Source organism: Rissa tridactyla, chromosome 2 (assembly GCF_028500815.1).
Source record: "Rissa tridactyla isolate bRisTri1 chromosome 2, bRisTri1.patW.cur.20221130, whole genome shotgun sequence".
Lineage (NCBI taxonomy): Eukaryota > Metazoa > Chordata > Aves > Charadriiformes > Laridae > Rissa > Rissa tridactyla.
In genome coordinates this window covers 107,702,309-107,720,175 of record NC_071467.1, presented here as the reverse complement: position 1 = coordinate 107,720,175, position 17,867 = coordinate 107,702,309, and the positions used below count along the sequence as shown (strand labels likewise).

Below are 17,867 nucleotides of genomic sequence, written 5' to 3'. Positions count from 1 at the left end.
GAGAAGACAATTTAAGGATTAAGTTTTCCTTATTCCTTAAGAATTACTATTCTGCCACAGGTACATTTGTCGATTGCCTTACATTCATATCCCTCTTTTCTCATTACACTAGTTATATGCTTTCAAATAAATCTCTATTTGTTAAATGCCATACAAGACAATTGATCACCTGAATTAAATAAACTTAGGGTCTCTTTACAGCAAGGTTTTAGAGATACTTAGGTTCACTGAGGACAGAAGTTTAGTTTGCAACCAAAGTTACTTTTTTAAAAAAAATTTATTTGAGGGATCCTGTTTCTGATTATTACTGCCTCATTACCAATACCAAAAAGATAGGGAGGGTAACTGGCAACAGATTTTCGCTGGTTTATTTCTAAAATTAACCCCTCCCTTTTCTCCATACACTTGTCGTCCCAGCACTTTTTTTAAACTCACCATAAAATTTTGTTGAAGGGGAGACCAAGAATACATTATAGGCACAGAAGCAACAGCATTGAGAGTCTTCAGTGGGATGACTTGCTTTGGAAAATCTATGTCACTGGTGACAGAGCACTGAAATAAGAGGTTGAAGTTATACTGACATAGCAACATCAGAAACAAAAAGAAAAAAAATAATCACAGAAGAACACTCTACAATGTACAAAATCCAAAGTGTTTGTCAAAATTAGCCGTATCAGCCTTTGAAAAATGCATCAGATTTTTAGGGCATAATAGGTTTAGCAGGGAAAAAAAAAAAAGACGCAAGAATTATTTCTATGTCAATACCTTTGCTAATAGATCATGATGGTTTTTTCCCACTTAATATTAAGTGGCTGTGATAGTATTTTACTCAGACTATTCAGCCTACAATACAAATTATGTTTGGTATCTCAAAACAGATTTAGTAGCTGTTGCTGCTGCGCTGACGTTAGAGTATTTACTCAAGCCATCAGAGAGGCAACTGAATTCCCCTGGCTTCAGATCAATACACTGCAGAAATCATGTATTATTTAGTTAAAAAAAATAAATTTTTACTTTAATGCCAGCAAGACATCTTATGGAAATAAATCCTCCATACGTCTTGTTAATTCCTGCCCTGCTTCCCCACTATTGTCTGTTTATCTTAATCCTATCCTCAAGCCTTTGATTATGCTCACTGCTTACAATGGAAAAATAAAAATTAATTCTTAATATGCACCTCTGGACATGTCAATGAATTTTTCTGCTACAGCACTTTCTTTTCTTTTTTTTTGAGATTCAGAGGTTTATGTAGCCTCTAAAAGATAAATATGCCATAGAAATACAGACAGCTTCAAGGTTATTCTTGCATCTATTCAACAGTTAACAGACACAGATCAACTTTTCTCAAATACTTGGACAGCAGTATGAAGAACTCTGAAAAAAGTTACAAACAAAAGCAGACAGGAACATACAAAGCTAGGGAAAGTACAACAAAGAGGATTTGGAGGTAGGTAAAACAAAGTTTAGAACAGCTATCATAGCTACCTGAAAGGAAAAAAGGAAGTGGAGACAAAAGATCTTTCTCCTTTCCAGAAGGGAAAGATGAACAGAGCTTCACATTTCTAAAGAAATACACAAAGTAATGTAACAAACAGTATACAGAGACAGTACCCCGGTAGAATGACACAAGCCAGATTTATTTATTTTCTTTTTAATCTGCAGCAAATGAAATTAGATTTCTGCTGTGTATATCAAGACTCAAGACACTGTCCTATACTAGAACTTTATTCCCATTTCAGGTTAATGTTTAAATTTCTAGCTAGCAGCCATCTAGCATATTTTTCATGTATTTTTAAAGAAAAATACAAAATTAAAAAATAATTACTTTATCTTTGGAACTAGAAGTCTCAGGTTGACAAATGAGCTATGTCAAAATGACTCAAAGCGTTCGGTACTAAGTCTCAGTTATGGTGCCCCATTGTTTTGATATGGAACTCAGCTTAATGTTTATTAGGCTAGCACAGGCCATGTTATGGTCTCTGGTTGATGCTGTCTAGACTAGCCATTGGAGAAAACCTACGTTACCAGCAATGCCCTGCAGTCTTCACTAAACATATGAAGGCTCTCACAAAACCTTTCCATCAGGTCACTAAACCAATGCCCCATGTTACTCTGAAGAAATTCAGGACATTCAGAAAAAAAAGATTTTAAAGTAATCTTTTAAAAACCCCACCATTTCTTTGTCTCACTTCTCTCACTATAAATTATGGCAATCTTAAATCAAGCATTAGAGTTCTGATTCATGAGACAGAGACTGGATTTGAATGCAGTAATTAGTGTGCTCTATCAATTCAGGCAGGAAATCAATTCAGGCAGGGAAATTAACATAAAAGAATAGTGAATCAAGCTTAAGAAAAAAAGGAAAAAGAAAAAGGAATGGTGAGGTGGTGAGGAATGATCTTTTACTAAAAAAAAAAAAAAGTTAAAATTGTACATGTACCTGTGTCAATTATTATCAGAAGTTCTGATCCTACAGTGCTATATAGTAGGTATAGAGCTGTACATGAGTAATTGCATATTCAATCATGTTGAAAGGAAAACACTCAAAGGTCCTTGCCTGTTTGCATTTGAACATGCATGCACACAGCTGCACCTCTGTGACATACCGCCCCCCCAGTTGCCCACTAAAATTTTAGGAAAAGGAAATTCTGACAAGTTTTCTTGAAGAAAAAGTGTTTTGGTTTGGGTTTTTTTAACCTATTCACAGTAAAGTCTTTTCATTCTCATCCTATTGAAAAGAGTTGGCTTTTCAGATTATTACACGTGAAACATCTTCAAACTGGCTTAGTTTAGAGAAATGCCTAAAGAGCAACTGAGAAAGAAGATAAATTAACCTGGGCTGAATATAGAAAGTCGGAGTAGGCTTAAACCACTGTTCAAGCTACCAACAAGAAAGACAGTTTAGGTGCTCAAATTGCATCACCATCATGGAATTGTTTTTCACAAATTAGCCCACTTGTGCAACACAAGGGTGCATCAACTTAACTAACACTTTTTTTTAGAACCATTGTGGTTAAATGACTGATCACTATAAAGAAGACTTTGTCAAGTGGGTATGTTCACAACTTTCACGTGCTTTAACTCAGTAAGAACCAAAGTAACTACTCATTTGCGCCACCGGGGTCAACTCCAATAGGAGCAAGATTAAACTCCCAATATCAGCGAGACAAAACAGTTTGATTAAAGGATGCTGAGGTATGATTCACATATTATCAGAAAAAAAGAAGTTTCATTTTTGTGTGTTGTACAAAGCTAGGTAGCCTGCTACCTATTCATTGCTTTCCAGAAGTCATATGATGTAAATAAATAATAAATAAATTATTTAAGAGATTCATACGAAAAATATTTAGCTGCCAAGTCATGTCATGCTGGAAAAAAAAAAATAAAGAACAGCCAACTTCCCAGTAATAAAACAAAAATGTGCTAACAACCTTGTACGTGGAATTACCACAACACATGTTAACCAACCTCCCTGGTCCCGCGCAATGAGCTCACAGAAGTCATGATGTGAACAGGCTGTATCCTACGTTGTTTCCATTCTTGATTTAAAATTTCAGTTCTTTCCAGTATCTTCTGACGATTAGAATTAAACATACTCTAAAAATTAATCACAATTGTAAACATTACAAATAAATCAAAGACACTAAATTCACCTGCTAGCATCTTAAGTCATTATAACATTTACCAAAAAAATAAACAAAACCAGACAGTGTAAAAAAAGAAAAGTGCTGAAAACTCAACTGTCCAAATTTTGCCTAAATGTCAGTGAGGCTCAATATAGTTCGTTATTCCTTTCTATGACTCAAACATGTTCTCATGTTTAGAGACTCAGAGGTTTAGCATAGAATTAAATTCTAAATGGAATCAGAAAGAGCATATGGCTAAGGAAGTCACCATACTTGCTCTCCACAGTGTCTTCCGATTCATGCCTGATTCAATCACATATAAATGTATCATACCTGCTTATAAGATCACAGAGTTAAGACAAGTTTTCAGTATGTTAACAAAGCGTTTAATGAAACTGTTATTGCAGGTGTTAACTGCAGGACAACTCATACTTCAGAATAAAATGGATTTTTGTATAATTTTTTAAGCAAGAGAACCAAAAGATGACATACCTTTACTTCATCTGCGCGTCGGAACCTCTTGAGCTGCCTCAGTCTCATATATTCTGATTTCACACGTTTTCGCCAACAAATTGGTCCCTTCTCAGATTTTTTTCCGGTTTGACCCATGATTATCCTACAAGACACAGTGTCATATTAATATTACCAAATCTGACAGATGCCGCTGCTTACAGAAGAACTTAGAGTGAAATTAGGTAGGATAGAGACATTCCTTTAATACCTTTCATATCTAATTCCTTTAATTCCTTTCAATCAGACACTTGCAATACCATCCCAATCCAACCAGAAAAAAAACGAAGAAAATCAACATACTTAAGTGACAGACATAGGAAAACAATAATTTTAATTACAAATCAGTGGGACCATTCACATTTGCTTTAAGCACTTCTAATGCCTCTATACAAAAAGGTACCTGATGGATTTAAAGGGGTGAAGTGGAACAAATCAAGATTCCTACTGCAAAGATACAAACTGGAATCCTTGCAAGCAGTCTTGTAAATTAAGTTCTGGACAGCTATGTTCATGGCACACAAACTTTTTCCTCCTCACAGATGTCCTCTTGTAAGATACCAACTCCTAGAATATGCTTCTAGACTTGATTTCAAGTGCAGAGAGCTACCCCAAGTACAGTCCTCCTACCCAACCACTCCGATGTCAAAAAGTTCGAGAAATTCAGACAGAGAGAGTTATGAAACATCCAGAATAAGAGACCTTGCTCTCTTCGCAAGCATTCTACAGAAACCCAGTGTCCAGCTGACTGCAAACACGAAACTGATTCCACTTTTATTGATAACCCTCCTAGTACCAAGTGCTTGATTTTTATGTTACGGGACTGTTGGCAATGAAGTTGTATTTTTTACATTATAATCCAAATGCGTTGCTAGAATATGCCAATCTGCTCAGCATTTTTCAAAATCGAAGACCGTATGCTGCGACTTTGCTGGCAACAACTATTTTGACAGCATCCTGAAACAAAACCACTACATCGAAGACTGGCTTCTTCTCAACAGTTGCACTGTAACAACCTACAGTATTTCACTGAATAGCTCAAAAGAGCATTCACAATAGCCATCGTGAACTGGAAAGCTGAAATGTCCAGTTGCCCAAGGCTGATACATTCTCAAACAAGCATAATCAATTTGAGCAGAAACAATTCCAGCCCTTCTAATTACCAAGGTAGGTAAACATGAACAGAGGTGTCTTCTTCAGGCTGGAGTCGAATGCCCAGTGCTACCTCCCCTGTCCCACACCACAACTCCCCTGACAGTCATGAGTACAGCTTTATCCAGGCTATTGAAAGGTCTTTGCTGCTGGAGGTAGAGATATATTTTCAGCAGTTTTGTACAGGTCAGATTTAATTTCTACCAGGCTTCATGATGATTGTGGGGGAATTAATACAGAACCTGTTTATTCTCAATACTATGCCTTTATTTACACTGAACACATTTACATTGAACAAAACGGAATAGTCTATGAGAGCCTGACACCCATTTTTATGCAAGATATTAAATCATATTTTGTAAGAAAAATTGATGAGTTTTTAGATTTAGAATGAAAATAAATCAACAAACCAATGGTAGAATTGATGACCCAAATCATGGGAAGTATCCTTTGAAGAAAAAAAAGCAAAGCATATACATAAGTTTCAAAGAATGCCCAAAGCAACTGACTAGACAGAGGGGGAGGAGGAGAACCAGCACAGGGAGTTAGAGTTAGAGCAAAGTGTCAAATACAGTTGCTCTGCTTCCATACCTCAAGACAGCAACTAGATTCCACCTGTATCTCATTTGCCACAACACCAGTGGTTACAAGAAAAAGAGGTAAAAAGTAAAATAATAATTAAAAAAGTCCTAGACCATTCATGTTAGAGCACAGTAAAGACAGTCAGTGATTCAAAGTGCACTACGATATTGATTTCAGAACAGCATAAAAGCACTATGAAGTACATCATTATATGCTAAACTAAGCAAAGCAAAAATACGGAAAAACATCCCACTAACTGGAAATAAAGTAGACACAGAATAAGTATCATTAAATAACAGAAAGACAGAATCTCAATTTGTAAGTAATTACAGAACATTAAAATCACTTCAGTTATGGCACAGCCAAAAGACATGGAAAAAGTACCAATGAATTCAAAAGATAAATGAAAGCTCATCTGACAATACTGAAGTAGCATATCCCATAAAAACAAAACACAGATTACGTTTACTTACTCTAATACTGCATTCAACCACAGCCCTCCTTATTCTAGTTTCCTGGAGAATAACAAATGACTCAGTCTTAAGAAAAGCTTTCTTAACTAAAATTAAATTGCTACATAAGCCCTGCTCATCAAAAGCAGATCTATATGGAAATCATATGTAATTAGATTGAAAACAACAACAAAAACAAACGAACAAAACCCAACATAATTCCCATCTTTCTTTCATATGACTGAAATATAGCCCCCAGAAGACCCCACAAACAAGGATTTAAGACCTGAGAGAAATATATCCCCATTGACTAAACAAACCAAATCAATTCAATTTTTCCAGTAATGAATGTCATTGTTACCTGTTGTATTAAAATGGTAAGAAAAATTAGATATGATAGGAAGATAAATACTTCCTTTTAAAACAGCATAACTTATGCACACTCAAAGTCATTCATCTGAAAGCAAATGGGACTTACAAGAACACTCTCACACTAGTTCCAAGCTACTATCTGGGGCACAACATCGACAACAATTTAATGTTTGAGGCACCAAATAACACACCATAGAAAATGAAAAAATGCACTGTTACTTATGTCAAGTGATATCAAGGAAAAGCTCTTTTAGATAAAGTAATAATGTTAGTGTGCAACAGTCAGTGAGATACACAGTGTATTAAGTAAAATATGTATAAACAAATTAGAAACAGCCTCTTAAATGGCAAGTCCGTATTAAGAGAAAAAGCATTGAGTGGAAAGACAGCATATGCACATACAGGTTACAGAAAAAATACAGCTAAGAAAAAAACAAAGTCTCCTGGATGCATGTTTGTAAAATATTACTTAAAATCCCCAAAAATTAATAAATTAATTCTGATTTTGAGCAGTGGTTTTTCAAACCAAGTAAACCATATTTGTATGTTTCTGGGCAGTTGAACATCACCAAAGTAGAATTACAGTGTTAACACATGTACTGTGGTAAGAGGCATTTGTTTTTCTGTCCCTAATCTCAGAAGAAAATGTGCTGGGGGGGGGGGGGGAAGGAGGGGAGGATGACCAAATCAAGGTGGGGGGTAGGGACAGAAGAGTGTATTCATAGCAGACAGAGTTAATTCTCAGTGTAATCGATCCATTGTCTTCACATTAGGACTATAGCCAAATGCCACTGACAACTTGTAGTGTCAATTCAAAGGTTGCTCCCAAAACTATACATTTAAGAAACTAAACTTGAGAAACTGGACAACAAGTTTCACAGACAAGGACAGCTCATGTTGGGTCAGGGCTGGGGGAGTAAAAAATGAGACAGAAAGCTGAACTCTTACAGAAAGCTGCTGGACACTACCTCCATCCCCGAAAGGAAAAGTAATTTGGAGAATTAAAAGACTTCAGGGAAGCACCAACATAAAGTCGGTCTCTGCAGCAAATTCAGGACTGTAGATGCTGTTTCAAGTCTGCTATTGGTCCACTTCCACTACTACCTACATGTAAGAAAAATGTTTACCAAATCACTTTCTTTCACTGTTTCTGCTGTTCACATTCGTAAGTACTCTGAGCTGTGACAAACTACACAGTTTTCACTTTGCTAAACAAGAAAAAAGCTTATACATTTTCATTGACTTTTGTTGTATGGGATATGTAGCTAGGATTGCAGAGCAGAAAAACTAGTGAATTTTAAGATCCATTTGTCGGAACTAGTCAGTTTTTCATATAAAGTTTCAGAATATTCCCTACAGTAGCACAAGTGGGACAAGCTAAACTCCATCTGTCTAAGAATAGTTAAGCCTGTCTTAAGAAGATAGCATAATGTTAAACAGTTTCCCTTTAATAAATAAAAACATGATACTGGATTGTCTTAGTGCAATGGTGTGGTTCTGAGAGCCTCCAGGCCACGTCCCTTGTCTCTGTCCCCATTTCCCCTTCTGAATCCTGCTAGCTGTTTCTATTGTTTTAAAATCTTTTTCTTTCCGATTTTTTCATCCTGTTCATACAAAGGGCCTACAGAAACCATCTAACTGCTAAAGATCCCAGTCCTGACAAATTTTGTCCAAAAGAAAGAGACTATGTAGCAGTCAACTCGGTTAGTTAAGGGCAGATCATCTCATCTCCAAAATGGATACAATAAAGCAAGCATAACTCCAAAGCAGTTATACTGTTTCTAGCGACAGCTCATCTCGAAAGCCCAAAACGACTTTTCCATGCAGAACCAGAGCTAACCTTGCCATACCTTACCTGGCATCACACTGAGGAGGGAAATCTTGCCCTAACTCCCTGCACCCTCTTTGCAGAAGAGGGAACACTGGGAAGTGTGGCAAGACATCCCAAGCAATTCTAGTGTCAACCTGATACAGCCACAGGCAGATGGACTGTCTCATTCCAGACTGGACAATTACCCCGACACCACAGCAAGCAAAGAGGTGCATGTGCCACACTTAAATGCAAAGGCTTAATACCTTAGGTCCAAAGCTGTACTTAACCCAGCCAGCCCTCCCAGAGCACAGCACTCCAGAACTGAAGTGACCCCACACTGCCTATTCCATACGTACAGCTGGGCACTGCTACACTCTGCTCGCCAGCTCTCATGCCATCCAGATTTTTCCATTACTTGTAATATTACAGATACCTAATTCCCTGAGATACGGAGTATAGCCATGCATAGTATAGTAAGTGCATGGGTAGAACTGGACATTAGATAATTATACTAATGAGAGGACCAATGTAATTCTAAACAGACCACCATAAAATACAAGAAAAATAACAAAATCAACGCCTCTTTGACCGATAAGGACTTTGAACCATGGTATTTGGAATGAGATGCACTGAACCCACCTAAATACTGATTTTTTAAGAAACCTTACAAGAAAATAAAAAGAAACACATATCTATTTTTTTCAGTTTCTACTCATGCCTGCATAATGGGAAATGAAAAACAACAAAAAATGGCAGTGTCCTAGAGCATATACGTTTGTGTTTTAAAAAACTTTGCTGAGCATTTCATTATGAAGTTACGTACAAGATTCACAATCTTTACAAGTTTTAAAGAAACTTGATGCCTATAAGCTTATATTAGCCAATACTTACTTTCATCAGCCAAAGCATGTACAATACATCTAGAACTCACAACAAGAAAAAAAAGTGTAGAAAAATTTCAGCTCAAATTGGTCCTGTTTTGCCTACAGAGCATAGAAATAGCTTTATTTAAAGACAATACCCTATTTTTCTTCCATCTTTCTGGCAATATCCACCAGTGACAGGCAAGCACACAGATAATTCTCTAAATCAGGCAGTCTAGTCAAGCAGTCATACTTCTGTCAAAGACTATATTTAAGCTCCTCTGGCTACCGTGCAAAATTTCAGGAAAAAAAATAAATAAATGAAAATTATCAAACTGGAAAGCACGGGAGAACAAATGAGGGGGTTAAAAGAATAGCATTCCTTTAAAAGAATGCTATTAGTTTGTAATTGTGCTTAACGTTAGACAATATTTTAAACTGTAACAATATTATGTTATCTTCCCTCTACTCAGGATTTCTGCTTGGAGATAGTTATGAATTAAAACATACTGTGTACAGTAGAACTTCTCAATTCTTTTTCATTAATTAATCTATACCCAAAAAGTTATTAATATACGTTAAATATATGCATACACTGATACAATACTGCACTTCAGAGCACTCTGAACCAACAGTTTCAACACAGGACAGGGGGAGAATATAAAACCCAACAGAGAAACTGCATACGCAACCTGATACAAACTGAACAATAAAATAATTCATCATGGTTTTTGTTGGCTAGAGTAATGAAGGAATAAAAGAATTCAGCTGGGGGGGCAGGTAGCAGGGAAGTACTACTTCTACCTCCCATAAAGCCAAATGCAAATGCTATCACATTTGCTTCTCAGAAGCTTAAGCTCTAAAGGAATATATTTAACTGCATGGCTCTGCTCAACGAACTACATCACGGTGCTTCTCAACCTCTTCTACCTTACCGTTTGCATGCCCACAGAGCTGTGAACAGTGACGTACTTCCACTAAGTTCTCTGGACTGGATGCACCGGTAAGCTCAAAGCATGCACCTGAGCTGGCTTCATGATCTGCCACTTCAGATACCATAAACATATTAATTTAGATTCAACACTATATAGTAAAGGTATTCATCTAAGAAATTTTGTCAGCAGCGATAGCATCTTACAGTTGTCCTACCCGTCCCAACTCTTTATTCTCACCCCAATACTGCTCACTGAGCTGCAGCCACTCATCTCAAAGGGATACATGGTAAACTGGATTAAACGGACCAGCGATAAATAAAAGCTCAATTTTGTGATTGTTTGTTTTCTGAAACACAGATCATTTTGATGATCCCATCCACAACTGTGACTTCCTGTGCACAACTATAAAGAGGAAGGATTTGTTAGAAATTCAGACCAACACTAGGGAAAAACTAGCACAGGCAATTACACCACAAACAGGCACTGGTTTTATACATCAGTTTGCTCTGGAGCGGCAGGCATGCTCTTTAACTGTAAGCTGTTACCAGACACAGACAGCATATAGGTCAGCCTGAACATATGCAATCTTACTAATGAAGAAATTATTACATCTTAAACACTATCTGAAGTCATCACTGAACTTCTTCAAACATCTACAAAGCTTGGGGTTTAGTTAAAAAACAAACAAAAAACAACAACAAAAACAAACTGAACCACACCCCACTACACCCTTCTATGATTTTCCTCAAAATAAATTTTTGCTGGGGCAGCAGAATTTAGGACAACTTTCGTGTCCAACTCAAAAAGCAGAATTTTAGCAACAGAAGGGATTAACAAGATTTTTCCATAAATCTGCAAAAAATGCAATACTTTCTAGAAAACAAACAAACAAAAAGAGAATATCTCAATTAAAAAAAAAAAAAAAATCAATGCATTAAGCTTAGATGTAAAGTTGCTAACTTTCCAAAACCACCTCACAAAAAAAACTCAAGTTCTCTTATGTTACAGGATTTTACACAGCACAATACAATGAAATGATTGTTCAACTGCAGCTAAGTATTTTTACCTACGTTAAAGTAAACTTTATTACTTAGGAACTCTTAGAAATTTACTTTTAGTATTTTACTTCATGCACTTTAAATGCAAGACACATGAACCTATCCTAAACCTCCCCAGAGTAAGCAGTTTCCAGTAGACTCATATTACAATTATCAAGCACCTGAAAATAAACTATCAATAAAACACATACATATTGCCAGACTTAAAAAAAAAAAACCAAACCTGATTTGAAAGTTAATTATAAATTAATGCTGTAATCTGCCAGATCTGTCTCCTTCATTTATACCAAACTTTTGTTAACAGCACCTCTTGGGCTAAGTAAGAAAAATTGTTCACTGCTGTGATTTCAGAGCTGCTAACTATTTCCACATCATGTTATGCCAGCTGAAGGGGTGGGGGGGGGTGGGGGGAAATGACACTCCTAGCACCTCGAAGGGCTTTTTACCTGTGCTATCAGCAGACACAAAAAACCACGTGCCTACAAGTTTTGTAGTTATTTGCCTCTCTACTTTCTGGATTTTCTGAAGCAAAACAAAATATGGTTTTCTTTCAAACTTATCTATGTAAAATAGCACATTCTTATTTCCATGGGAAGAAAAATATTCCCAAGGCCACTGTCAGCTTGGGTATTTCAGATAGCAAGCTAGACTGACTAGTAAAAATCTCTAGCTCTGAAATACAACAACATAGGAAAGATTAACATAGTTTATTAATTTCACTACAAAAACTACAGCACATTTATTCTTTTACAGAAGTAGTCACAGAGAAATAGATGGGAGTAAACTGTGCTGTGTTTTTTACTATTCTATATCATAGAAATGTAGTATTTTAAGTTTACAGTGCAGTTTAACCTATTTTTTAATAAAGAATATCTAAAAATACTTATCTATGCTTTAAAAATTTACATCATGTTTTTACTCCATATGCTGAAGTTCTGCATCATTAAAAGATGCTTAAATTTAGAAAGAGAACTTACATCAAATGCTGCCATCAGTTCAACTGCCCTCCTCAAATGCTATTTGGTGTAGTTTTACCTGGAAAAGACATCATCTGTCTGCTGTATCAGTGGCCCCTGGTCACTCATTTCCACCTCTACTCAGCCTTCTCTACTGTGAGAGCTTAAGTGCTTATGATTCTGTTAATCAAACTAGGTCAGGAAAAAAACAAACTGTCTGAACAGTCCAGAAAATAAACACACAAGCTATGTCATGTCTCTGCCACGCAGTTTTACCAGTAGGGAAAAATTATTCTTAACAACCAGAAACCAGAAACATTTACTAAGCCGTCTACGCCAGCTGTGGCACTCTTGGGGCAGACTTATATCGGCCTACAAAGGCTTAACCTCTATTGGTCTCTGTTTGGCAGTATCTAAAAGAAATTGATCAGTTCATGAACTGATCTAAGCAGGTAACTCTAAACAGCTCATCTGTCCTTCCTCACTCTTATGGGCTTCAGTGATTGTGGATGATGTAGGTTAATAAAACACTCATGATCAACTCTAACGAGATTTCATGTTCTGCAAGAATGTCGTTGACTACTCAAGAGATGGAAACTGTTATACAAGCTATTGTCAAAGACAAAACTATTAATTTTAACAAACTTGATGTAAGGAGAACCATCGATGGCTTAGATGTACCAATGCCATAACCCCAAATTGAAGAGTAATGTCTGTGTGTGAAAGCAAGTGTCCAAATCTCAGAGTACTTCCTCTTCCTCCCCCTCAAGTTAGCAGAAAAATGCTTGCAAGCAGAACTAAAAGCCCATGTTTCAATTGCAGTGTGGGTAACAACCACATCCAAGACATTTTACTGTCAGCCCTAACACCAATACAGACTGATGATGGCTGTAGGCTTTCCAGGTAATACGGCAGGGCCAAAAGCAGAAGGTCTGCTGCTATAAATAGGCATGTTTTTGTTATGAGCAGTCTTCATCACAATTAAACTCCTATTATTGTGATACAGTTAGTGACTTGCAATTACTATTTGCAACACTAAAATACATTTCAGTTAGTGGAATCCCTTCCAAAGTAGTAGTCTGTCACTACAATACTGTGGGGTTTTTTATGTATCAGCAACTTAGAACCTTTGCCTCCACTGAAACAGTTGTCAACTTCAAGGCCAGTGCACTCTCTCCTCTCTGACATAATCAATGGTTACTAGCTTATTAACAGTTACCTAACAGAATTTAATTTTGAAGAACATTTTAACTTAACAAAACTAAGCAGCACATTCACTTACCTGATAAGCACACAAGCTGGCAGGGAAGAACAACCACCATGCGATGAGGGTCAAGGGAAAGGAGCAAAGCCTCTCCCTGCCAATGTCAGCAAACCATTAGAGCATACCATCCACTTGCCTTAGACTACAACACTTATCTTCTGTATGAAGTAAAACACACTGTTCACACTGTGTAATTTTTTCTCTTATAAGACTTTGCACAATCAAAGCAGCTAATGTGGCAAACTACTTCTGCACAAGTAGCTTTAAAGTACCGTGTTTCCTGCTATCTCTAGATCAACTAAAGATTGCTCTGAAAAGATGTACTCAGTAGCAAACAACAGCAGCAACCATTTGTAACTTGTCTACAACAGTTGCCAGTGCAAGACAAATATAAGATGTCTCTAACAAACAAACAGCTAGTGTAGGTCTGTTCAATTTACTTCTGCCTCATACATCCCACTACAGCCATTCACAACTGCATATATTCAAATTAATAGTTAACAATGGTTATTTTCCATGTCCTATTATTAGTACAAGTCTAAGGCTTCAAGGATTGTTCTAGTTATTCTTAACAAAATTATTTAAGAATATTACATGTAGGCTCCCAAACTCCTAAACAGACTCTTTAAAACATGCGTGATGGTTTTGCCTATTTCTGGGCCTTATCAAAATTGGATTAGTCACTTCAAGAATTTCAACCAATACATAAAAGAATTAATTCCCTGAACAGCATGCTTTCTTACCCAAAGAGCTAAACACAGATCATCACAGTAGTTCATCACTGTTCTAGCCCTTCTACTGAGACATGCTAATCTATGTGAAATGAAAGTACAAGAGGCAACAGACAAGACTCAGCACGGGATTTTATTTCAATATAAGGAGAAAATTCTTCACAGTGAGAGCAGTTCAGTATAGGAATGCATTAAGTAGAGAGGTGCTAGAATCTCCATTCTTGAAAACATTTTAAAAGTCATGTGGAAAAGACAATTTAAGTGTTGGCCTCGCCTGAGTGTGAAACTGGATCAAATGACCTCTAGATGTACCTGCCAGCCTAACCTATTCTACAATACAAATCTGAACTGGGCCTGTCATCTCAAAATAAAGGACGACACTATATTTAAAGCTGATGCTATGGAGTTTGCTTGCCTTTTAAATTCCAGTTTAATATTTCAGAAGATGAAAACAATCACCACTGCATCCTAAAATTTTTGGTATTTCAATCAGCTACAGGCACAATTCGGAAAACAACACTAATATTAAGGGAACAATAATTTGTGAATTAAAATGCTCACGATCTTCATCAGACTGAACGCTTCAGTTTGGTGTGTAATCACTGATTGTTCTAATCAGTAGAAACATTTGTTATGTTACAGTCTCTTAACAACTCCATCAACTAGTTAGTTCACACACTCCTTCCCACTACTATTCCGTGCGTTTGTTCATTTGAAAGAGGCCTTCTCTGTTTAACAGTACAGTTGGAGCCTTCAGTTCTACCTCTTAGAAATCGTAATTAAAAAAGACAGATTGTAAAGCTCTTCACTAATTAAGAATGTAGTCTAAGTAGAGAGCTACATACTCTCCACAAACTTACCATTTTGTTTAAAATAAAAAACCCTAAAAGGGATGCTTTTTCAAATTAGTTGTCTTCTTATCCTAATAGGGTTCTGCTTCTCTTATAGCCCAACCTTTGTGCCTTTGAAATGTCACGCTTTTCAGACCTTTTACTTTCTGTCGTTTAAGTGACTACAGCATTTCCTTGCGCTTGGTGTACTTAAGATCAGGAGCCTAGACATTAAATGGTTGGTTGTTTTGGAGGGGGGGGAGGGGGGAGTTTCAGATTTCAATTTTACTTTTTTTGATTTTTAAACAAATTTAAACACATTCTAGAAGATGTCAATAAGCAAGTCAAGCAGGACACATGTTCACAATAAACAACTACTCTATGACCTGCTTCCCCGCAACTCAAAAGATGTACCTCCTCAATTATTTCTTCCTGAGCACAATGTTTTTTGGGCCTTGTTACTATCCCAGCAGCTTCTTCAATTAATGGCTACCAATTGATACTTCAGGATATTCAAGATTACTGAGAAGCTTTTCTGTACCTTGAGTAAGAATTTAAGCTTCTTTCAAAAGAGGCTTTAAAAAGAAAAAAAAATTCACCATTTTGCAGCAAATTCAGACTTGGTCATCACATGCTACCTTGATCACAATGTCTGTCATAAAATAACTGTACACACCCTTTTCTCTTACAGCTGTATGAACGACAATCAGTTTCATGACACATTTAATGTAATCAAACTATTTATTTGTAGATGTACTACTACCAAACTAACTTTTTAACTGTAAAGACTATATTTTTATTTGCAATATTGTTCCCCAAACTAAACACTTGTTGGAGTGGTTACCCAATTATAATAACATAGGCAATACCTTGTATCTGAGCTAATCAGTATAATCAGAATTTCCTCTAAACGGATGATTTTTAGCTTTCCTATGATAACAAGGCTGATGCATCCTTCTGCATACATCCTCTACAGTAACTTCTGATGCAAATGGCGAACAAATCAAACGTAACATGGCTTACAGATTAAGTTATGTATGTTTTCTGCAACAGATTCATGAGGGACTGCAAGTGCTCTGGTATTATGAAAAGCTGCAGTGTGAACTCACATTTTATAAAATAAAAAAAAAAAAACCAAACCAACAAAAACAGGGAAGTCATGAAAACCAGAAACAATTATTAGGGAGAAACACCACTTAAGGCTGCAGACACTCATGTATCAACAGATAGCAGCAAATCCCTACCCAAGCTTTGCCACAGTTCAGAAGACTCACTGCCATACCTGCTCCCTGCTTGAGTATGTAACATAGTTACATATACTTTACAGTAGCTACAATCCTGCATTGTACTCCTAGATGTTGCTAGGGAATGCTCCTATCTTAGATATTAGGAATTCTAACCTTCAGCCCGATTTCCAGATTTGGTAGGAGTCCCGGTTTTCCCTCCCCATTCCTGACTTCTGCTTGCCTTGATCACAACATCTACCTTCCTTGTCTGTTTTTAACAGTAAAATGAATCTTTTCAAACACAGTTTCTCAATTACTGCCCAAATATACAAGACAAAAATTATATGGACGACCAGAGGGCTTTCACCTTTAAGCATCACCACTACTTTATGCTGGCATTGCTACAAAAAGAACCACTTTTACCTGCCAGTTATTCCTGCACCTTTTCTATCATTTCCCTCCTGACAGCATGAGCATTTTTGCAGCCAGACACTGACAGAAGCGCCCAAGTCCTCTGCCTGAAAATACCTTGCTACTTTTGACTGAAGAAAAGTGAGCATCCAGCCACGCTGTCCCCACCTGAGGACACCTTTAGACATTTAATTTTCATCTCCTTGTGACAGTACTAAATGCCTACGCTTGCAGATCAATTTCTGGATGTGCTCAATTCATACTGTAACTCATACCACTTATTATTTGAAATGCTCACCTCACATAGTACATCAAAGCAGTTCAGTTACTGACACACAAGACAGGAGGGAAACAAGTCAACTTTAGGGCTCACAGAACTCACATTTTCTTCAATCATGCTCCCCATCTGATTTAAAAAAAAAATAAATTAATTTGCCTCTCATGGTATTTTATTTCTTGCTTTCTCCCCTAACAGTTCATTCACATAGATAGTTTAACACTATGTTGCTTGAAAAGTCTTTTCTTGAGTTTCTACCACCATTATAAACTGACCAGGCAAATATTAGAAACTCCAACTCTTCACCAAGGACAAGGAGGAAAGAAAGGGACGAATGAGGAGTCAAGTAGCTCTTGGATATTAAAGAGAAAGAAATGTTCCTTCAGTCCCTTTTCCTTCCTGGAAAAACATGAGGAATCTTAATTTGTCTTCTGCTGTTTTTACATTAGAATTTTTTATTTTTCTGGGTTAGACAACTAGCAAAGCAACTACTGCGTATTCAACACCCCTTACCCTATCTGCCAGCATGTTTAAAAAAAACTTTGCAACTCAGAGTTTATAAATAAGTACTTCAGAAATTATAGCCAAAGTTGTCTGTGGCTCTTATTATCTAAAATAATTTTAATCAATCTGCTTCAAAAATTTAAATAATAAAAATTAAAAAAAAAAGCAAGGACTCACCTAGTCTTGACAAAAATCCCCCCATCATTTTAAAAGCTTTGTGCACTAACTATAGGTTGATTAAACATGCAGTACCTGAGTAAGATCCAACAGTAGAACTGTTCTAGAAAACAAGCTTATTTCAGATT

General features: G+C 36.6%; 1 protein-coding gene across 3 annotated transcripts in view; it reads right to left on the bottom strand.

The window, feature by feature from the left end:
- Nucleotides 1–17,867, bottom strand: part of EZH2 (enhancer of zeste 2 polycomb repressive complex 2 subunit) — a 52,784-nt gene that overhangs the window by 26,979 nt on the left and 7,938 nt on the right. For 2 of the 3 annotated variants that reach the window (XM_054193445.1, XM_054193446.1), the window contains 3 exons: nucleotides 4,119–4,242; nucleotides 3,469–3,597; nucleotides 436–552 (listed from right to left, as the gene is read on the bottom strand). In XM_054193445.1, coding sequence (XP_054049420.1) covers nucleotides 436–552; nucleotides 3,469–3,597; nucleotides 4,119–4,235 — 363 coding nt within the window. In that variant the 5' untranslated portion in view covers nucleotides 4,236–4,242. Of the gene's footprint in view, nucleotides 1–435; nucleotides 553–3,468; nucleotides 3,598–4,118; nucleotides 4,243–17,867 lie in introns of those variants that run through there. The other variant, XM_054193447.1, reaches the window with a different exon arrangement.